A 22908-nucleotide genomic window follows, 5' to 3' on the forward strand; every position below is an offset into this window, starting at 1 on the left:
TCCTAAGTTTATTTCTACGCTTTAATTTTATTGCTTATTTGTAAAAAAAGAGGTATGATTAGTGAAGAATGGGGGTGAGAAGAAGTGGAATTTGATTTTTTACTTCGGCTTGGATGAGTTTTGACTCATTGCCTACGTACCCTTTTAAGGGATCAAAACCGTTCGTAGTTCATTCTCAAAAATGGTTTTTGTTTTTGTTGGTTGATTTTAAGTTTGAAAAATTTTTTTTGAAGAAAGGAGATGAGAGGCCTCAAAGGCATAAGATTTGGAAAGTGTGAGGTGGAATTAGTCATTTTGCAAAAATAAAGTCCAAGGAGGATTAAGGTTTATTGAAAATTTTACTTAAGAAAATAAAGGGGGAAATAAGGAGTTTTGACTCCATTTTATTTTCAAAAAGGTTTTCAAGTGTTATTTGCATGTTTTGAAAAAAAGTTGATTTTTATCTAAGTGTTTAAGCCTAAGCATTCATCTAACCATACAATCCTATGCATACATCTAAGGTGAGTGTGTGCGTGCCGGTGCGTCATAGTGTCCATAGTCCATATTACAAAAATTCCCTAAATACATTCTATGGCCCCTTTGCCAAGCTACAAATCAATGATAGCAAATTACATCACCAAATGAATTAAAACTTACAAAAATAAATGCTAGGCTAAGGATAGTGGAGGGAATGCTAAATGAGATGCATGAAACATGGAAATAAACTTGTTAGTGAAAATAAAGCATAAAGAGTAGCAAGAGGCAAAAACGCATAAAATGCCATAAAGATAGTAATAAAATGGTAATAAAACCTAAAATTTTGGTATGAAACCTAAGGCATTTGTAGCTTCTAATTCTCATGCTATAGCAAGTTTGAAATAGTTTCTTTTATCTCAAGCTATAATCATAGGATCATTAGAAACAAACAAGCTTAGTTTCATACCAATTTTGAGATAGAATTAGCATCTTATTATTTTCTAGAATATGCATACATTGCTCATACAATCAAGGTTTCATGAATCAATCTAAAACAGCAAAATCAACATAGGATTGTAGGCATGAGCACCTCATATTAACATATCAAATGGCCTTTATCACATATTCACAAATCAATGATAGAATTGACAAAACAATCATAAGAAATAATCCAAGAAAGAGTTAAAATGCCATGGATTAATCATACAAGAATTTTGCCAATTCCAATGTGCAAAAATACCATAAAACATCAAGAAAATGTCAAGAAGTAAGCATGGATTTTCTAGGAAATTTATCAAGATTTTTAATCAAAACATTGGTTCAAATAGCAAAGAGATAGGGTGCAAATAGCAGGAAAAAAGCAAGAAATGTGCAGAAAAATAAGCCCAAACCCAAAGCCCAAAGCCAAAACGCAGGGAAGTACAGAGACCACACGATTGATCCAGGATCCTGGAACCCTAGATCAAACGGTCAGGAATCAAAGGGGAATGGACCGGATTGGACCGGTCCGGTTCACTGGCTATATAAAGGGAGGAGCTCCGGTTTTTTCATTTTGCAAAATCCTTTCTCTCTCTAATTCTTCTCTCTTCTCTCATCTCTCTCTAACCTTCACCGCCGGTGAGGATGAAGTGACGGCGGAGACCTTGAAGGTCCGCCGGAAACTTCATCTTCTCCGGCGAGACTATGAACTTCCGGTGACCTAAAAATTCCAGAACTTAAAGATTTTTGCATATTCTGAATCGTCCTTTAACCCTAAACACGAATCCAGCATTTGTTTTTTCAAATACGACTTGAAACGACGTAGATCTTGGAACAAACTTTTACGGTTTTGAAATGATTTTTGATTTTTGAACGAGATCGTTTAGATCTTTAAAGATCTACATCGTTTCGTCGTTTGATTACTTCTTTGACGCTCGTTCTCGCTTTCAAAACGTTGATCCTTACGGATCTAGATTTTGATGTTTACGGTTATAGTTTTCTTTGAATTCTGGAACCTTTGGATCTGTTTTGCTTGCGTGATTTTTAGGTTTAACGGTGATATTACTTTTGAAAAAGAGGAAATGAGTTTTACCTGAAGTTTTGGTTGAAACTTTAATGGAGGAAAATCAGTTTGAATGTTCCTGATGATTTTGATCCTTCTGCTTGCTTTTTGGACCGAAAATAAATCGGTTTACCGGTTCCTCTTCTTCATCTTCTCTGATTCTTTCTCTGCTTCTCTGTGATTACGTGCTTGAGCTTGCTTCAATGTTTCTCAGATTTACGTGAGGAAACCCTGTGATCAGTGCTTGAGCTTGCTTCAATGTGAGCTCGCACTTGGAATTGCAGGAAAATCTTCAATCCGGTGATGAAGATTCACACGAATCTCTGAGGATTGATGCAAAAATGTTGATTCTGATGAAAATTAGGGTTTCTGGAAAACGGTTAGGGTTTTTGTGTTCTTGGTGTTCTTGAGAAATTCTGAGAAATTTTTCTGTTTTGATTCAATTGCTGAGAAAGAGAAGATTGAATTTGTGTTTATGAGTTGGCGTGTGATTAATGGGTCTGTGTGGCACTGTGCACTATTTATAATCTGACATGTGTACTTGAAATCCAATGAAAAGGTGACACCTGGATTTGTATGAAAATGGCACGGCTTGGACTTGAAATGAATTTGGGACCTTTCTGCAAAAACAAAAACTTAAGGACTGAACTGTAATTAACCAAAAAGGACTGAAATGTAAATTGGAAAGAAAAAGGGACTGAAATGCAATTTTGGGACCTCAATTGAGGGACCAAAATGCAATTAAAAATAAAATTGAATAAAAAACGTAATTTGACCAAACGTAAAGCGAAACAAAAATAAAATTGACAAAACGGACTAAAACGAACCAATGGCCTAAATGAGGTACTTCAAAGTAACCTCCCCATGCCAAAATTTTATGTGAAATGACCAAAATGCCCCTAGGGCTAAAAATGACCTAAACTGACTCAAACAGACTCTGACACTGACTCAGATGCAAACTTGAGATGAAATGTTAAAAATGAATTTGAAAAGACTCAGAGACAGTCACAAGGATGAAAATGGGTCCCACTGCAGGAAATGACCAAAATACCCTTCTGTATGACTTTTTGCAAATTTTGAAATAAACTGAGGTAAAAACAATGTAATGATTCAGAGACACTTTTGAATGACTTACAAGACAAGTAAAGACATTTTGAAAAGTTTTATGCAAGAAGAACATAGGTAAAATTGCGATTGAAAATACTGCGAGGCAGAGACAATTTGAACTGTGCAGTTGAAATTTGATGATTGACAAAGTTTGAAATGAAATTGGGCCCAGTATTTTTAGGTCCAAAAACAGGGTATAACAATAACTATGATCTTGAGTTGATGATGCTGAATGTGGAGCTGTAAGTGATGATGACAATGAAGTAAAACTAGTGTTCATAACACATGCAACGGAATAAAGTTTGGATCTATTTTGCGCTTAAATTATAAAATTGTAAATTAGATACTAAAAGTGTACCTTTGTATCAATTCTTGAAGCATGAAGAATTCTTCAATGATATGAAGACTCTACGTGTATCCACACCGAGACCAATTCTTACCCTCAACCTTTGAGTAGTGGAACTAGAAAACTAGAGCATATTTCTTGTTGTTGTGTTGTTTTGATCAAATCACTTAAGGTCTATTTATAGGTCACACACACTACTATCAAATAGAATGTGTTGACTCATCTTAGTGATTCTTTTAAATTCATATGATCAATCATTGTAAATGCAATTAACATATGTTAATGCTAATTTACTTAAAAAAAGAAAAGAAAAACGTGTTTGACTAATATGAAGACATTGACCATTTTTAACTTCATATAATTGTGTTTAATACACATAAAGATCATTTCCATATGTGTACACAATTGACCATATGAATAAATTAAGAATCTCCGACATACAATTTAATTTTTTTCATTTATTTCAAAAATAAATAATTATAATATGCTCACATATATTATTTGTACTAGCAAAAAATACAATAATATTCCACTTAGAAAATTTATATTTTGATTAATTAAATTCTTCAATTTAATCATCAAATAATAAAGTTATTCTTTAGTAAGAATTAGAACACTCGTTTGTGTGTGACCCTGTAGGTTCAATACTAAACTGGTAATAGATTAATCAAATTAATATATTAATCAAGGTAGGCGTCTAGTAACACTCCTTAACGTCCAGGTAGTATGAAGTATTATTTTACTTTCAAGAACCAAATAGAATGACATAATATTTTTCTTCCGTCGTTACAACTCTTGTTAACTCTAGAGCATGGTACAATTGTCAAACTCTAATAAGTTAACATATATGACTTAAGAAACTCGTTTCTTCTTTCATTTAGTTTCCCTGGCTAGGGTTTTGATTTTATCATAGAGTTCAAACTCATTACCAAGAGTTGACGGATCCCATCTTGATTAGTCATTAATTATACAAGCATTTAATCGTATCCAATATCCTTTCAACTAGCACCCTAAGGTATTAGGTGTTCAGAATCAAAATACAATAAATAACATGTTAATTACTATGACAATCTCAGGTCAAAGAAAATTATTATATTCTTTCTTGAGAACTTTTCTATTGACATTTTTGTGGTAATATCGACCATTAGAAATTCTCAGTTGAGTCAGTTCAATGATCATATCACTATATGCATCATTTATATATGTAATTTAATAAATGAGATATATTAATCTTTATCCAATAAAGACTATCACATATATATTGATCTACCCGAATTATTGATGTCCTACTCACAATAATCATACGATCAAGAACAATTTAGATTAAAAAATAATAAAATACTTGTTTCTCATTATCGTAATCTCTATCATGATAACAAGTCCATAGTTTTAATCAAGGACTTTATCAAATTAACTATTTCACTAAACAGTAAATAAGATAATGAATATTTGTTAAGTCTAAAATTTATTACATAATTGATTGGATCTTGGGCATCTCCAACAGACAAATGAGGTTATGTTTATTGATTTCTTATCATTCTTTCATCTTCAAGGAAAATTTAGACTCAGAAATGAGAATGCTAAAAATAAGCCATAGTTAATTGCATGGTTAATAGATTACGAAAAAAAAAAAAAGATATAATTATGAGGCTCCATGATCACAGTAGATGAATGGAAACCGTAGATTTTTAGGTAAAAGATACAATTTTACACTTTAAAAAAGAAGTCATTGATATGATACTCATGCAATTTATGGTCTCACTCTGGTATAACTAAATCAAGGAATTTCCTTATGGCTCAAATGGATTCCAACCATTAGGATAATTGTTGTCATAGCAATAACACAGTTTGTTCAAGCATGCATACCTGCGAGTCGCAGTATTTGGACATTGTTCCCTAGACTCACATGGAATATCTGTAATGAATAAAATAGAATACATTAGATAATGTTACTAAAACAATATAGAAGAGTGTGTATATATATCACATACAATACTAAAGAATCCTTAAAAAAAAAATAATATACAGTACTAATGAATGAAATTTTAAAAGGATTAGAAAAGTTGCTTACTTTCATATTTACCACCACTTTCTGCAACAAGAAATAAGGAAAGCAATAAAATCATAGTAAGTATAAATTTGAGAGTTTTAGTCATATTTTTCTCCCTTTACATGTAACAAATACTCCTTCCGTCCCAAATTGTATGTCGTTTTAAAAAAAAAATTTGTCCCAAATTATATGTCGCTTTACAATACCAATGAAATATTAATGTTATTTTTCCTATTATATCCTTATCTATTAATTACTCTCTCTTCTTTCAATTATTTCATTTATCTTTTCCATACCATTTATTATGGATAATTTTGTAAAACAACTCATAATTTCTCTTCCCCACACAATATTAATTACATTTCTTAATACGTGTGAAATGACCAAAACGTCATACAATTTGGGACGGAGGGAGTACAATATGAGATCACTTTATAGTGTATAAAGCGCGTGTTGCACAAAAAATAATTAAATATTTTTATATATATAAAGGAGTTCTAAAAAGCTCTTTCAAAAATTAGAATGATTATTATGTAAAAATATTGCTAATCATTAGAATCTGTTATTGTTTTAATTTACTAATCAACCTTTGATGATAGAAAGAGGACATATCCTCTTCAAAAAAAAGAAAGAGGACATATAAAAAAAAAATTATTATATAGTATTTTTATATATGAAATCACTAGCATTGGTACCCATACGATGCATAGAAAGTTAAACATCAATGACTTCTTTTTTAAAGTGTAAAATTGTAATATCATAAACTATAACAAAAATACATTATATATCTTATAAAAAATATTGAAATATTAAATTTGAATACTCCCTCCGTCCCTTTTTATAAGATTACTTTACAAAAATCACGAGTATTAAGAAAAGTTGAGATTAATGATTTTAACTAAATTTTATATAAGATGTGTAATTTTTTTTAAGTTTTTGAAGATAATATGTGTAATTTTGTTTTTTAATTTTGTTGAAGATGATATGTATAATTTTACATAATATGTTTTTTAAACTAATTCCTCAAAAGAAAATATAAGAGACTAATCAAAAAAATCCGGTGTTAACCAAACAATTAGACTCAACTGATTAGTGAGTTAGTTAAAGTACAAATTATTTATAGGAGAATACGAATTAGATTTTCGAATGAAACAATTTTTTATTAAACTTTACTTACCTTCTAATCGAATTTTAAATTATTACAACCAATCAACCATGTTCCCTTGAATACCAAAGGGTTAAAAATGAACCGAGATTTGAAAAAACATGGTAACTTTTGGCAAAGAGAGAATATATATGTATGTAAGCATTATTGTACAGTACTGTAATTAGTTCTTATTATAGTATTTTTTATGTTAAAGAGAGATAAATGTGCATCCACACATGAAGTGACTTTTGTTTTTACGAGAAGACGTCCACCGTTGGCTCTTGGTACTATACAAGTGCATGTACTCTTTCAAATTATGTAACATACTCTCTTCCACCGTTTCTAAATATAAGTAAAATTGACTTTTTAAATTCATTTATTTAATGATCTATGTTATTTATAATATGGACTACATACATCATTAAATAAATGAACTTAAAAAATCAATTTTGCTTATATTAAGAAACGGATGAAGTATTTATTAGTATTTTTTCTGTCCCAAATTAATATATTTTTTTTTACATTATACTAATACAACATTTTTTTATTAATATTTACTCACTCTGTCCCATATTATAAGTAAAAAAAAAAAAAATCAAACTTATTAAGAAAACTAAAACATATTGGTAGTTGATTATAAGAGAAAATGAAAAAGAAAGCATATTGAATGCACTTTGAATTTAATTTTCCTTTGGAAAAGATAATTTTTTGAAAAAACATAATTAAATACTCCCTCCGTCCCTATATCTAAGCACTCATTTGATTTTATTTTTGTCCCTAAATGTAAACCTCATTTCAAATTACTAATGCATTTATTATTTTTCCCTAAACATACCCCTAATTAATACCACTATCTTGTCTTGAAATATGAAATGCCAAATTTAATACACATACAAATAAAAGACAATTTCGTAATATTAACACATAAAATAGACACATTAATTACACTGACAATTTTTCTTAAGAAATATGAAAAAGGCAATGGGTGCCTACATTAAGGGACGGAGGGAGTATGATATAAGTTGTCTTTTTTACTTATAATTTGGGACAAAGAAAATTGATTTTTTTTTATTATAATTTAGGACGGATGGAGTATTTATTTATTGTATTTCAATAATCTAACTATTTAACTAACTATGATTAATAAGAGTGTTTTAGTAAATAAAACATATTTTACGATTAAAATCAACATTCTAATAATTTCTTTAATAACCGGCCTCTTAAAAAAAAATCTTTAATAACCGTCTAAAACTCATAAAAGACACATAATTTGAGACGGATGGAGTAAGACCTTAATTTGACAAATAATAATTGTTTAGAAATCGAACCTAGGAGATCCTCCTTAAAACTAATCGAGCTACCTACTTAAAGGCATTGTAATGATCTTTTGTTCAAACCATAGTGCATACAAGCAAGGGATGTTCGTTTTTATATTGCTTTGTCCACTTCATTATTGCTGTGTAAACATATCAAAATTTAGGTCAAATGTATCTAAAGGTCCTTTAAGTTTTTTGTTTTTTCTCAAAGTCGTCCTTTAAGTTTCAAAAATCTCAAACAAGTCCTTTTAGAGAATGATGGTGATGATTTAGATTATAGCAACAAAGAGCATTATCCACCATTTGTCATGCCTAAAAAGATGATTAATTTTAAATGGGTGTTAGGAGCCAGATTTGGTACCAAAGATGAGTTCAAGGAAGCAATTACAAACTATGATATCTACGATAGGACCTGTTTGAAACGATTGAAAAACTAAACGGACTTGTTTGGGACTTTTGAAACTTAAAGGACGACTTTGGGAAAAATGAAAAACTTAAAGGACCTTTAGATGCATTTGACCAAAAATTTATTTAAAAATGTGAAATATACACATGATTTGATTTAAAAATAGGGATCATAAGTGACGTTAGAAAATTTTTGAGGGACCGAAAATTGATGAAATTTTTTATTGGGACTAAACCTTGAAATTTAAAAATTTATAAGGATCAAAAACATATTTAACACTTTCCTTAATAACTGTGTAAATCTCAAAATACACTTAATATCTACTTAAAGACATTGCATATGGACATTTTTTTTTTTGACAAAAGCAAAATTAACTCATATCATTCATTAATAAGAAAGGATTCAATACAAAAGGAAAAAACTCAAAAGGCTAAAATATAGTTTTGGTCTTTGCAAATATGCCTCGTTTTGGTTTTAGTCCCTGTAATTTTTATTTTGTTTTTGGTCCTTGCAAAATATTTTGTTTTTGATAATAGTCCCTCCAAGGACTATTTTCAAAAGTAAAATATTTTGTTGGAACCTTTTTAAAAATCAAAAGATTTTGCAGGCACTATTTTTCTAATAAATGGGTTTAGTCATCTTGTGCCACGTGTGCAAATCATCACAAAAGTGGGGCTAGAGACCAAAACCAAAACGAGGCATATTTATAGGGACCAAAAACAAAAAAAAAAAATTAAAGGGGCTAAAACCAAAACAGGGCATATTTGCAGGGACCAAAATCATATTTTAGCCAACTCAAAATTATAGTGACTACTCCATGAACGGACCGCCCTAGCGCTAAAAAGTGAGCAATCATATCTGCTTGTAGCCGAATAAACTTCACCTCGAAGTTAGAATGTAGAGATAGTTGGTTATTAATAACCGAAAGTAGCATATAAAATTCAGAAACTCCTCTACGCTGAGATAATAATGAAATCACAAGAGTACACAAATCTGATTAAAAAATGACATTGTGCCATCCTTTACTGCTAACAAAACGGATTGCCTCCATGAATATGGAAATTTTGAATAAATAATTTGACATATGTTTATGTTGACCAACGAATTATTAGACCAAATCAATGAGATTATTAAACTCAACTGGAATGACCTTTGTTCAAACTAGAGTGCAACGGGATGTCCATTTTTATATTGCTTTGTCCACTTCATTATTGCGCTAAACATGTGTAAACTATAAACACTATGTTTTATAATTCTGGTTTTGATATCTCTATTAAATTATGAGATAGGAATAAAATGCTTGTGAATAAAAGGATACAGAGTCATGAATTCAACAATAGCAACCAAAATCATGAAGCCGAATGACTTCAACACTCAAAATCATGATGTCCACCAAACTTCTCAAGTAACTTAAATAATCAAGGGTCATACTAATTTATGTTCTTAAGGGTAAAATTTAAAAAAAATAAAAATATTGAAAACTAAACTCTTGATCCGTTCTATCACATGAGTCCTACCGAGTAAAATATAAACGAATAAGTCGCAACATAATTAATATATAGTATCTAATAGAAGTCGCATGATAAAATTTAAACACGGATATTATACATCAAAGATAACATATGAATAATAAGGTAGTATAATTATTGATTGTATTTAAACAACAACATTTGAGGTCGTAGTGGTATTGTCATCATCTTCATCAGTTATTAGCATCTTCAACCCGTCTTTTGAAGTGGCTCTTGAAATGGCAACATAGAGCTGACCATCCAAAAACAAAGGACTTGGCAAATAAACTCCAACATTTTTAAGTGATTGCCATTGGCTCTTATTAATAGTCATTGCAAATGAGACAACCAAAGGAAATTTTCTTCGTTGAAACTTGAAAGGAATTTTAACGTCAGACGGTGAAAGAGATAACCTGGGTATGAAAACTTTCTCACCAATATTACTTGTTGTGTTGTTCGGATCAGTTGGTTGTGGTTTTGTGTAGAATTGATATGGCTAGATCCAGTAGGAATGATGCGGCGATCGCGGATGCTTTGACTGTGATGACACATGTTTTGGCGCAGGCCAATGAGTAGGTGGTGCAGGGTTAACAACACTAGGGAGGAGTGGAAGAGTTGAGGTTGGACAGTTTCATGAGAAACCATCCTCCGATGTTTATGGTACAATATGATCCTGAGGGAGCGCAAACTTGGTTGTAGGGCATTGAGCGTATCTTTAGAGCTATGGTGACTACTGACAACCAGAAGGTGAGGTTAGCCACGCACATGCTGGAAGAGGAAGCTAAGTTTTGGTGGATGAATTCTAAGGGGAGAATGGAAGCTGGTGTTGTTGTTGTGTCTTGGGAAAAGTTTAAGGAGGAGTTCTTGAAGAAGTATTTTCCAGCTGACATAAAGAGCAAGAAGGAAGTAGAGTTCTTACATCTTAAGCATGGGAGTATGTCTGTTGCGAAGTATGCGGCGAAATTTGAGGAGTTGTCTCGATTTTGTCCATACATCAATGCGAAAGATGCAGAGGAATCAAAGTGCATTAAGTGTGAGAGAGGTCTATGCCTGAAGATTTATCAATATGTTGGCTTTCACGAGATTCGAGACTTTGATACCTTGGTGAACAACTGTCGGATCTTTGATGAGGCGGGTAAGACAAAGGCAAGTTTCTACAAGATGGTGAATGATCGGAAAGGAAAAGGGCATGATTGTGGCAAACCATATTGTAAGGACAATGGAACGAAGAAGGATTTTTCTGGTGGTTCTAAGCCAAGTGGGGGAGACTTGAAGTACTTCAGATGTGGAGGATCAGGACATTATGCTAATGATTGCAAGAATCCTACAGTAAACTGTTATAAGTGTGGAAAGACCGGACATCATGCTTATGAATGCAAAAGCAAGGAGATTGTGTGCTACAAATGTTAAGATGTTGGACATATTAGTACCAAGTGTACCAATCCCAAGAAGGATAAGGCGGGAGGTAAAGTCTTTGCATCGAATGTCGAGGAGGCACCGGAGTCGGACAACCTGATTAGAGGTTTTTGCTTTATTAACAGTACTCCTTTGACTGTAATTATTGATATGGGTGAGACACATTTTTTTATTTCTCTTGGTTGCACAGAACGTTTGAATCTTGTTATGTCTCCTATGTCAAGAGGAATGGTAATTGATACCCCGGTCAATGACTCGGTGATCACTTCCTTAGTGTGTGTTAAGTGTTAATTTTGGTATTGTGGATTTTGAATTGGATTTAGTTTACTTATCTTTGGAGCATATGGATGTGATTTTTGGAATGGATTAGATGTTATCTTTTGGGGGTTAATATTAATTGTTTAACCAAAACCGTGACATCTTTTAAGCGGGTGGATCGGGTAGGAGAGAAGTTTTTCACCGCGGAGCAGGTAAATTAAAGAAGTCTTTGGATGATGAAGCTTGTGTGTTCATGATGTTTTCTTCATTGAAGTAACGTGTTGAAAAGGGAGTTGGAGATTTGCCGATAGTGCGAGAGTTTCCAGAAGACATTATCGACTTACCGCCGGAGAGAGATGTGGAGTTTTCGACGATGCCTTATCGGATGTCCGCATCGGAATTGAGCAAGAAGTAACTATTTTACCAAAATCTTTTTTATTGTATTCAAGTTTTTTTTTTTTTTTTTTTTTTTTTTTTTTTTATATCATTTGTGATTCATTTTCACGATATTTTTTATTTTTTTGCTTAATCATGGTATTATATGTATGTATATATCTTATTGCTTTTATCAATCATCATCAACGACTTTTAATTTTTATAGTGCTAGAAACCTACGAAGCATGAGGGTTGTAAATTGCTGGGAAATTAAAGATGCAGGATTCAGAAAATGTGTGACAAAGCTTCCGCATTTAGAAGAGTTGGACATTTCACTTATGGAACTAACACATGATTCTCTAGAAGTCCTGGCACGATCTTGCCCACTTTTAAAATCTCTCAAACTTCATATTGCTGAACCAGTGTATCGACTAAGCCACTTTTATATGAAAGACTATGACCGCAGCGAAGTTGGATGGCTTGCGATTCTTGATCGATGTCTGCTTCTTGAATCTCTTGACATTCGGGGAGGCAATGTTTATTTTAATGAAAATTTGAAGGAAAGGTGTCATGAGAAGATCAAAAATTTGCGGCTGTCAGTTAGGCCCTCGTATTGAAGAACACTATTATGATGATCATATTTATCTTGAGATGTATTTAAATGATGAAATATAATGTTTCATGATTGCTTCTGAGAGTGCAGGTGTATGGGATGATGAAAAATGAGGTTATTAACTGGAGAGACTTTGAAGCTAATGATAATTTTCCTGATGTTGTGAAAGCATGAGAAGAGTTTTTGTTGTAATTTGCCTTCAAATTAGTGTTGCTGAAGACTCATAATCGTGACACGATTTTTGAGTGGCGCGTCACGATTTTGCTGGCAGAATGGATGGTTTCTGCTGAAGCAAATCGTGACGCGATTGGTGAAGGTGTGACGCGATTGGTGGATAAGGTTGTCGTACCTTGGGTCGTACACTTCAACCGTGACGTGATTTTGGATGGCGCGGCGCGATTTTGTCTGTCACCGTGTACTATTTAAGTGTTTCAGCCATTTTTTGAAGGAGGAAGAGAGAGAACTTCACGAGAGGAAAACTTGGGAAATCAAAGGAGTTAAATTTAGGGTTAAGGGTCTTTGATTAGAGTTCTCTTGGGTTGGGAAACATTGTAAACACCTTGGGTGAGTGAAAATCATTGAGTGTCTTGTTTATTTGTGAGATTGGGAAAATGGGTAGAAATTATGTTTGTTCTTTGTGAGCTTGTTTAAGCTAATTTCTTGTCACCCATTTGTATCCCTTTGTAAGAACTCATTGATAGTGGATTGGAGAGATCAATCTCTCCCCTAGATTAGATCAAGTTGGACCGAACTGGGTCAACAATCTTTGGTGTGTATGTTTCTCTCTTCTCCCTTTATCTTTTGCTTGTGGTTTTGAGTTTTTCACTTTGATTCCTAGGTTAGATCTAGGTGCTGCTATTGTTGTTATTGCTTGTATTCACTTTAATTTTGATTACTACTTTCCTTTGCTCCACACATCATAGTTTGTATTGGTGTGATTTTTTGTGTCGGAATTCACAACAGTTTTTTATTTTCATAACTTTTGTAATTTACATTCCTGTGTTGTTGGCATGCTTGAGACTGTTATGTTTTTTCTTCCATTGTTATTTCACATTTTCCCTTAGTCAGCTATGTTTGTGTGTTTTTTAGTAAAAAAGAATCTAGAGTATATGTTTGTGTTTTCATGCTAACGTTACAAAATTTAGTTGTTGTCTCTAAAGAAATAAGTGTCGCTTATACTCCTAACAAATTATAAAGGGTTGATTCTAGAGTGTTCAATTAAGTCTTTCACGGGTTGACCACCATAAACAATAATCAAAAGTCATTAGATTAATCAAGATTACACCCCTTTATATACATTCTCTATCCTATATCACACCTCACTTATTTTTCTATTAGCTTCCAGCACCACTCTTCAACGGTTTCAATCTCTTTGTGACAAAGATCTACATCTGATCTTGGTGGTGAAGAGATCGTCCCCCGAGATGGTTGTATTAATATTAACCCCGCGCACTCCTTTTGGGATGGAAACATTGGTTTAGGGGTTTGGTAGTTTGGAAACCGATCCAAATTAAACTTCATTAAAGGTTATCGGATCAGATTTTTAAAATTAATCATCTAATATCGAATTAGACCAAATATAATTTTATCTTTAGATGACATGAGTTTTTACAACTGGTAAACCGGACTACAAACATCCCTATTTATAATGTAATGTTATTGATATTATTGAAACATAGCCATCTCTATGTTATTCTATACTAAATCTTAGATATATTGTTAATTAACAAATGAGAATGCTAAAAATAAGCCATAATTAATTGCAATGTCCATAAATTACAACATAAATAAACAAATAAAAGATATAATTATTGGGCTCCATGATCATAGTAGATGAATGGAAACCGTAAAATAATCAAGCAAAAGTTACATTGCGTAGCATTTTTATAGTGTAAGAACACATTATTAATCCCCATATAGCATAAGTATACTTTCTAAAGTATGATACTCATGCAATTTATTGTGTCACTCTAGTATAACTAAATCAAGGCTTGCCTTCCCAGTAATACAAAAAACATTTATCGTCAACGCAGTAATACTTGTGAGTTGATTTTTGTGGACAATCTTCATGAACCTTACACATAATATCCACTGTAATGAATAAAATAGAATAAAATAATGTTACTAAAAAAACATAATAGAGTTCTTTTAAAAAAAAAAACATAAAGTGTGTACAAATTACATACATTACTGTAAACTAGAGAATGAAATTTTAAAGAGATTAGAAAAATTGCTTACCGAAAAAACTTTCTGCAACAAGAAATAGGGAGAGAAATAAAATCATAACATAAATAAATTTAAGAGTTTTAGTCATATTTTTTTCCATTTGCATGTAACAAATAAAATATGATTTGATCCCTTTATAATGTATAAAGCGCATGTTGTGCACTATAAACAATTAATATTTTTATATATAAAGAAGTTCTAAAAAGCACTTCCTAAAATTAGGATGATTATTATGAAATATAAAAATATTGCTAATCATTAGAATCTGTTATTTTTTTAATTAAATCATCAACCTTTGATGATAGAAAGACGACATATAGAAAAAATTTAATGTATTATTTAGTATTTTTATATATAAAATCACTAGCATTGGAACCCCGTGGGATGCATGAAAGGTTAAATATTAACGACTTCTTTTTTAAATGGGAATCTGTTTGTTTACCTAAGGAGAAATGGGTTTGGGGTTTAGGAGATTAGGAGAATTTAATTTATCTTTGTTAGGAAAGTGGCGTTGCGGTTGTTAGTGGATAAGGAAGGGTTATGGTATTGAGTGTTAAAGGTTCGGTATGGCGAGGTGGGAGGTCGGATTCAGGAGGGGGTTAGGCGCGCTTCTGGGTGGTGGAGGACGATGTGTGAAATTCGGGAAGGGGTTGGGTCAGGCGTAGGGAACTGGTTTGTTGATAACACTAGGCGGGTGGTAGGTAATGGTCATTGTACTTATTGTTGGACTAACAATTGGGTTGGCAGAGTTCCGCTTCGGATCAAATTCCGTCGCCTTTTTGATTTGGCCTTGAATCGAGAGTGCACGGTGGAGGAGATGGTGGTGTTAGGGTGGGAGGAAGGAGGGAACACATGGGTGTGGAAGAGGCGTCTTTTGGCGTGGGAGGAGGAATGTGTGAGGGAGTGCTATGTTTTGTTGAGTAACGTTGTTTTGCAGGATCATATCCAGGACTCTTGGAGGTGGCTGTTAGACCCTATTCAAGGTTATTCGGTTGGTGGAACTTATCAGTTTCTGACATCATCTGATGAACCAAAGGATAGGGGCGTTGTTCATAATGTTTAGCACAAGCAGGTTTCTTCAAAAGTTTCTCTGTTTGCTTGGCGTTTATTACGAGACCGACTTCCAACAAAAAATAATTTGGTGCGACGGCGTGCACTTTAACAAAACGATAATTTGTGTGTTGGAGGGTGTGTGAGCATGGAGACGGCAGATCATCTCTTCACTGGCTACGATGTTTTTGGTAGTGTTTGTTACTTAATCTGTCATTGGCTAGGAATTTCCTTTGTTTCCTCAAGTTCAATTTCGGAGCTATATGTCCAGTTTACAAATTTGGCGGGTATGCCGAGAGCTTCTCATTCGATTCTTAAGGTTATTTGGCTTGCATGTACGTGGGCAATATGGAAGGATAGGAACCATCTTGTCTTCAAAAATGCGGTCACCAATCCTCATAATATTCTTGAAAAAGTTAAGTTGAACACCTTTTTATGGTTGTCTTCGAGTAAAATTCAGCTTAGCTTTCGTTATCATGATTGGTGGCGATAGCCGCTTCATTTGATGGGTGTTTTGTAAGCTTTTTTCTTTTTTGGCTGATGGCGGCCTCTTAATAGGTGCCATTGTTTTTGTAACAAACTATTGGTGTCTCATCACTTTTAGTACATCTTGTGCAGGGTGAATCACTATTATTTTGAGCAATATATTCTATTTTGATTTGTTAAAAAGAAATTGTAAAATTGTAATATCACAAATTATAACAAAAAAACATTATATATCATACAAAAAATATTGAAATATTAAATTTGAATATTTCGAAAAGTGTGATAAGTAAATATAGGGCAAATACTTGTTCCATCGAAATGGGTTGTTATAAATATATCTCTTTAAGTATAAGTAAAGGGTTCGTCTAATCTGTGCAATATTGCACATGTTATGGCAACTAAAATTAGTAACTTGTCTTAATGATGTATTTCGTCCTTGCAATTAGGCGTCATTTAAAAATTAGTCCCTGTAATCGCTAATCCTGACAATTTATCCTTGCATTGTTTAATCATTTAAAATTTCGTTCTTTGACCAACTTGATCACTGCCACGTCATCAAATTAGCAAAATGGCATGGGAATGGAGAAAAATACCCTCGTCATCCATTCGTGAAATGACATTTTTATCCCTGTCTTCATCTTCTTCTCATAATAAAGACGAGGGTATTTTTGTCCATTTCCATGCCATTTTGCTAATTTATGACTTGGTAGTGATTAAGTTGGTCAAATGACAAAATTTTAAATGATTAAACAATGCAAGGGTAAATTGCCAGGATTAGTGATTACAATGACTAATTTTAAAATGACGCCTAATTGCAAGGACGAAACACATCATTAAGTCTAGTAACTTTTCACTGAATATCAACAATTATTTATTAAAAGCTATATATGTAATATAAAAAACACAAGTTCTAAGTTAAAGTTACTACTTTAAACTTCTTATCATGTGCAAATTTGCACATGATAGAAAAACCCATAAGTAAAATACATAACACTTAGTTGGTATAGTTGAAATTAAGGCTAGAATATGGTTTTGGTCCATGCAAATATGTCTTGTTTTGGTTTTAGTCCCTGTAATATTTTTTTGTTGTTTTTGGTCCCTGCAAATATGCGTGGTTTTGGTCCCTGGCTCCACTTTTGTGATGATTTGAACACGTGGCACATGATGACTAAACCCATTTATTAGAAAAATAGTCCCTGCAAAATCTTTTGATTTTTAAAAAGGTCCCTGCAAAATAATTTACTTTTGAAAATATTTTGCAGGGACCAAAAACAACATTTTTTTTTTACAAAGACTAAAACCAAAACGATGCACATTTGCAGGGATCAAAACTATATTTTAGCCCGAAATTAATTAACACAACTTAAGTGATTTAAGTTAGTTGAAAAAGTAACATAATGTTAAGACATGCACTCCTCGTATGTCCCCCGTTTTTACAGGGCAAAATTATGTAAAATATGAATACTATTTTGTATGACATTTTGATTTTGTTCAATATTAAGGGTATATATGTTTGTGACTTTTAAATTATAATAAATCATGTTTATTTGTCCTCGTGAGCTTAGCTCAGTTGATATGGACAATATATATTATATGCAAGGTTTAAGGTTCAAATCCCGATCACCACAAAAAAAAAAAAAAAAACAATCATGTTTATCTTTTTCAATGACTTCATTAATATAGAAAATAATTTAACACAAATTCATATATTTTTCAGTTTGGGCCCAATAAAACTTAGTATTGGGTCAATTACTTACTTCACATTGCCTCTCCGCGAGGAGGATGCTCGTAGCAACACGGGGCAATGATTCAAACACAAAATCATAACGGCCCCCATGGTTGCCACATTATAACGCTCGACGGTTACGATTCATGGAATCATAAAAGCCGAGCAACGACTCTTTCCATTAACAATGACTTATGCACCTCTTTTCTATATAAGGGAACTTCACAAGTCCTCAAATGCATGATTTTTTACAATCTTTAACCCCTGTTATAGCTCACAAACTGACTTGACCATCAGAGTGTATGCATGTACCCCCCACCCCCACCCTCCATAATTCCAAGGTCGTATAAACAGCTAGTTCACCGAATCAGACATCATTCTGCTCACCAAGTAAGATTAGTGGCGTCGTGTGTGGGAAACTAAGTTATCCCCTTCTTTTTCCTTACAAAATAAGAAAACTAAAAAAAAAAAAAAAAAAAAACTATTCATACTACAAAATGGATAATGATGCGTCCAACTAATGATTGAGGTCCTCTCCGTCAACTGTGACAGACAAACCTCAACTCCAGCTTCGATTGACATCCCAAGGAAGGAGACGGAACACCATGTACAACAAATGGTAATCCCTATCCGCAAGGCACCACTATTCGGTCCTCCACTTCCTAAGGAAGGAACGAGTAACGTCTATTCTACAAAGGTTTTGCTTAACAACATTATCAAGAACCTGTGTCAACAAACACAAGTGATCAACGATCAAAACAGGCGCATCAGGGAGATGGAAGAATCTCGATCTAGGGAAATGCGTGGAAGGTCTCCGACCTCTATGACAACTATTCGATCTCCTACTCCCCATAGTAACATAAGGAGAATGAGTCCAACTCTAGACAGATCCATATCTCCTTGACATCCTATAGAGAAAATGCTAGAAGATCTTGAAGATCACAACATGAAAGAAGGTGTACGTCCAAACGCTCGTGGTCCTCATCTTATTTATATGTTGATTGTGAAGCATACATGCCCTTCACCAAAAGGACAAGGGAAACTCGAATCCCCACTAGATTAGAGAAACTTCAACGAATGGAGACCTACGACAAAACCTTCAATCAAGACGAGCAGATCAAGGTGGTGCTCAACTATAGAAATAAGAGAAGGTTCGTCAAGTGCAAGTTGTTCATGACCACACTCCGCGGAGGAGCAATGATGTGGTACAAGAATCTCAAGAGGAACTCCATCGACTCCTAGGATAAACTTCGCCACGAGTTCCCTGTGCATTTCACAGCTTTAACGACTCAACCTAAAATGGTTTTTTTCCCTCGAAGCCTTCATACAAGGAAATAATGAATCTCTTCGAGACTACATCGAGAGGTTCAAAAAAGAAGTTTTTCAAATCCGAGGAGTGTAAGAAAAAATGAAAACATATCTAATCAAGAAAGGTCTCCGAGCAGGGATTGATTTCATGAAAGTTGTCCAGATCGAGGAGGGAAGATCCTTAAGTTGAATCTTCCAAGAGGCCACTTCTAGATTCTTAGCAAATGAGAATGCTAAAAATAAGCCATAGTTAATTGCAAGGTTCATAGAGTACAAAATAAATAAATAAAAGATATAATTATTAGGTTCCATGATCACAGTAGATGAATGGAAACCGTAGAATAATCTAGCAAAAGTTACATTGCATAGATTTTTTAGTGTAAAAACACATTATTAATCCCTATATGGCTTGAGTATACTCTCGAAATATATGATATTCATGCAATTTATTGTGTCACTCTGGTATAACTAAACCAAAGAATTTCCCAATGGCCAATAGATATAAAAGCAAAAACAGTCATCGTTAATGCATTTATACTTGTGAGTCGAAGTGTTTGGACATTCTTTATCAGTCTTACATGGCATACCCGCTGTAATGAATAAAATAGAATAAAATAATGTTAATAAAACGATATAAAAGAGTGTGAATAGATAATTACATACAATACTAAAGAATCCTTCACAAAACAAAATTCAGTACTAAAGAATGAAATTTTAAAAGGATTATAAAAGTTGCTTACTGGCAAAACTTTCTGCAACAAGGAATAGGGAAAGAAATAAAATCATAATACATATAAATTTGAGAGTTTTAGTCATATTTTTCTCCCTTTACATGTAACAAATGGAATATGATTTGATTATTTTATAGTGTATAAAGCGCGAGTTGTACAAAAAACAATTAAATAAATTTTATTTTTTTAGGTCTTAGATGAAGTGGTAATCCACTGAAAATAAACTCACACACAACTGTGAGGTCCCGGGTTCGAACCCGGGTCATGACGTCCGGCCTTGCAATTTCGGCATTTGCCAGTTGAGCTAGGACTTCTAGACAATTAAATAATTTTATACATAAAGGAGTTCTAAAAAGCTTTTCTAAAATTAGAATGATTATTATGAAATGTAAAAATATTGCTAATCAAATTAGAATCCGTTATTATTTTAATTTACTAATCAACCTTTGATGATAGAAAGAGGGCATATGGGAAATTTCTTTTTTACTGTATTATATAGTATTTTTTATCAGCATTGCTATTTTAAGCGAGAGATATTATCAATTATCACGAAGGTACCAAATCATTTGGTACCATTGGATCTCATGGGTTACCGGAAAACATGGGTGAGATGGAAATAAACATAATGGCCAATTAGTTAATACACCTCATTTTTTATAAGTTCGGGACAAATCCTTCGCTATATTGATAACATTAATGAGGGATGTATTTGAAAAAAGAGTAACAAATGCATCTAGAAATTGGTAGATGGTCTTATATTTAACAATAATTTTTTTTTGTAAAGTAGTCTTATAAAAATGGACGTAGGGAGTAGGCGATAAGATTTCTATACCTAGAGTAACTTCTTCCTATAAAAGGCTTCCTTTCAATTTTCAGCGGAGACAATTCCCGTTAGTTGTTTCATTCGCAATGCGTATTAATAAAAGTTAAGGATAATCACTTGAACATGTTGTAATATATCTTTCTACATTAGTGTTCTCCCATGGTCAATTAGATGTTACAATTTCAGGAGTTATTTTGAGACATGGACTAAACATTTTGTTGATTGATAAAGATGGCGAAGATACCACTATCACTTTGAACATTGTTTATCATAAAGTTTTCCGAAATATATGATGTTTTCATTATATTTATAACTTTATATTATATATGGTTGTTTCTATTGTAACGGATAACTATGTTTTGTGTTTTATCATGTGTTTTTATAAATTATTTTTCATTATATTTATGAAAGTTTCTTTAGTAAGGCATTGGTAAACATAATATAGTAAATATGACTCATGCATCACACGGGTTGAAAATAGTGTTCCATAAATCGAGTGTTAACTCGTAAATTCGTTTGTATTTACGTTTTTAGGTGTCAAAAATGTATTAATTCGGAGATAAATTTGGTTTTTGTGAAATCAGAATGTATGACGAGTTTGACCGAGTTAACACGTGTTAAACTTGGTAAACTCGTGTAAACTTGAATAAATTGACCGAGTTTACGTTTAAAAAAACAATTTTTTTGGGCCATTTTTTTGGGTCAATTTTCTTTCAAAACCCAATTCTTTTTTCAAGGTCAAGGTACTTAAATTAATTTTGAATTGAGTTCAAGCCATGTATTTGGTTTTAATATTGAAAACCATTTATCACCTGGAGAAGAAAACACCGATGATAATGATATTGTGGAACTTTAGAAGGATTGAACTTTTGAAAAAATTAACTTGTTTATTTTTTGGATAGGTTTATTAACTTTTGAAATTTGGTTTTTCGGATGGTTTAAAGTCTTATGAAACTTCTGATTTTGCAAATTAATTTTGTATTTTGATTATAAGTAAAAACAATTTTTTTTTACTAAAGCGGCACTTATTTTAAAACAAACGGATGGAGTATTAAACTTTACTTACCTTCTTTCTACCTTCTGATCGAATTCTAACTTACTACAGCCACGTTCCCTTGAATACCGAAGGGTTAAAAATAACCGAGTTTTGAAAAAGCATGGTAACTTTTGGCTTCAATGAAGAGAAAATATATAATGTATGTAAGCATTCGTTATAGTTATATTTTTTATGTTAAAGAGAGACAAATGTGCTTCCACACATGAAGTAACTTTTGTTTTTACGAGAAGCCGTCCACCGTTGGCTTTTGGTATGTACTCTCCTTCTACCAAAAAAAAATATACAAGTGTATGATGTACTCTCTCAAATTATGTAACATATTTATTAGTATTTTTTCTGTCTCAAATTATAATATATATTTTTTGCATTATACTAATACAACATTTATTTATTTTCATCAATATACATTTACTTATTTTATTTTAGTAATCTAACTATTTTACTAACTATGATTAATAAATGTTTTGGTAAATAAAACATATTTTACTGTTAAAATCAACGATAACTTAAGACAAATGAAGTAAAACCTAAGCTTGACGCATAATAATTGTTCAGAGATCAAACCTAGGACGTCCTCCTTAAAACTCTTTCAATTTCCCTAATTAGTTTACTAATCCAGCTACCTACTTAAAGGCATGTAATGACCTTTTGTTCAAACTAGAGTGCATACAAGCACGGGATGTCCGTTTTTATATTTCTTTATCCACTTCATTATTGCTTTGTGTAAACTATATAAAAATTTATTTAAAAATGTGAAATATACACATGATTTAATTTAAAAACATGGATTATAACTGACGTTTGAAAATTTTTGAGGGATCAAAGATTGATGAAATTTTTTATCGAGACTAAAAACTTGAAAATTTTATAAGGACAAAAAACATACTTAACTCTTTCCTTAATAACTGCGTAAAACTCAAAATACACCTAATTTGAGACGGATGGAATAAGACCCAAGTCTGA

General features: G+C 32.6%; 2 protein-coding genes and 3 long non-coding RNA genes across 5 annotated transcripts; 2 read left to right on the forward strand and 3 right to left on the reverse strand.

The window, feature by feature from the left end:
* Positions 1-5088: 5088 nt before the first annotated feature.
* On the reverse strand, positions 5089-5755 carry LOC25489222 (uncharacterized). Its single transcript, XR_003010157.2, has 2 exons — positions 5521-5755; positions 5089-5364 (listed from the first exon to the last, which is right to left on the reverse strand). It is a non-coding gene; the product is annotated as an uncharacterized lncRNA (long non-coding RNA).
* Positions 5756-10005: 4250 nt separating this feature from the next.
* Positions 10006-13134, forward strand: LOC112419879 (DNA-binding protein HEXBP-like). The gene is made up of 2 exons (XM_024777963.2): positions 10006-11961; positions 12152-13134. The coding sequence occupies exon 1, from the start codon at positions 10600-10602 to the stop codon at positions 11284-11286; it is 687 nt and encodes a 228-aa protein (XP_024633731.1). The 5' UTR covers positions 10006-10599; the 3' UTR covers positions 11287-11961; positions 12152-13134.
* Positions 12171-12712, forward strand: LOC120579601 (putative F-box/LRR-repeat protein 23). Its single transcript, XM_039832058.1, has 2 exons — positions 12171-12524; positions 12629-12712. The coding sequence occupies exons 1-2, from the start codon at positions 12171-12173 to the stop codon at positions 12710-12712; spliced, it is 438 nt and encodes a 145-aa protein (XP_039687992.1).
* Positions 13135-14275: 1141 nt separating the features above from the next.
* On the reverse strand, positions 14276-14936 carry LOC11406655 (uncharacterized). Its single transcript, XR_003009949.2, has 2 exons — positions 14777-14936; positions 14276-14629 (listed from the first exon to the last, which is right to left on the reverse strand). It is a non-coding gene; the product is annotated as an uncharacterized lncRNA (long non-coding RNA).
* A 4489-nt stretch (positions 14937-19425) lies between these two features.
* LOC11406657 (uncharacterized) lies at positions 19426-20223 on the reverse strand. The gene is made up of 2 exons (XR_003009948.2): positions 20075-20223; positions 19426-19924 (listed from the first exon to the last, which is right to left on the reverse strand). It is a non-coding gene; the product is annotated as an uncharacterized lncRNA (long non-coding RNA).
* Between the last annotated feature and the right edge of the window lie 2685 nt (positions 20224-22908).

This window comes from Medicago truncatula, chromosome 3 (genome assembly GCF_003473485.1).
Source record: "Medicago truncatula cultivar Jemalong A17 chromosome 3, MtrunA17r5.0-ANR, whole genome shotgun sequence".
NCBI lineage: Eukaryota > Viridiplantae > Streptophyta > Magnoliopsida > Fabales > Fabaceae > Medicago > Medicago truncatula.

Bases quoted from the DNA above. Each gene is read 5' to 3' on its own strand.
- LOC112419879 (XM_024777963.2), top strand. From the start codon at position 10,600: ATGGTGACTACTGACAACCAGAAGGTGAGGTTAGCCACGCACATGCTG.
- LOC120579601 (XM_039832058.1), top strand. From the start codon at position 12,171: ATGAGGGTTGTAAATTGCTGGGAAATTAAAGATGCAGGATTCAGAAAA. The intron at 12,525-12,628 runs GTTAGGCCCTCG...CTGAGAGTGCAG, and splicing joins TCAAAAATTTGCGGCTGTCA to GTGTATGGGATGATGAAAAA.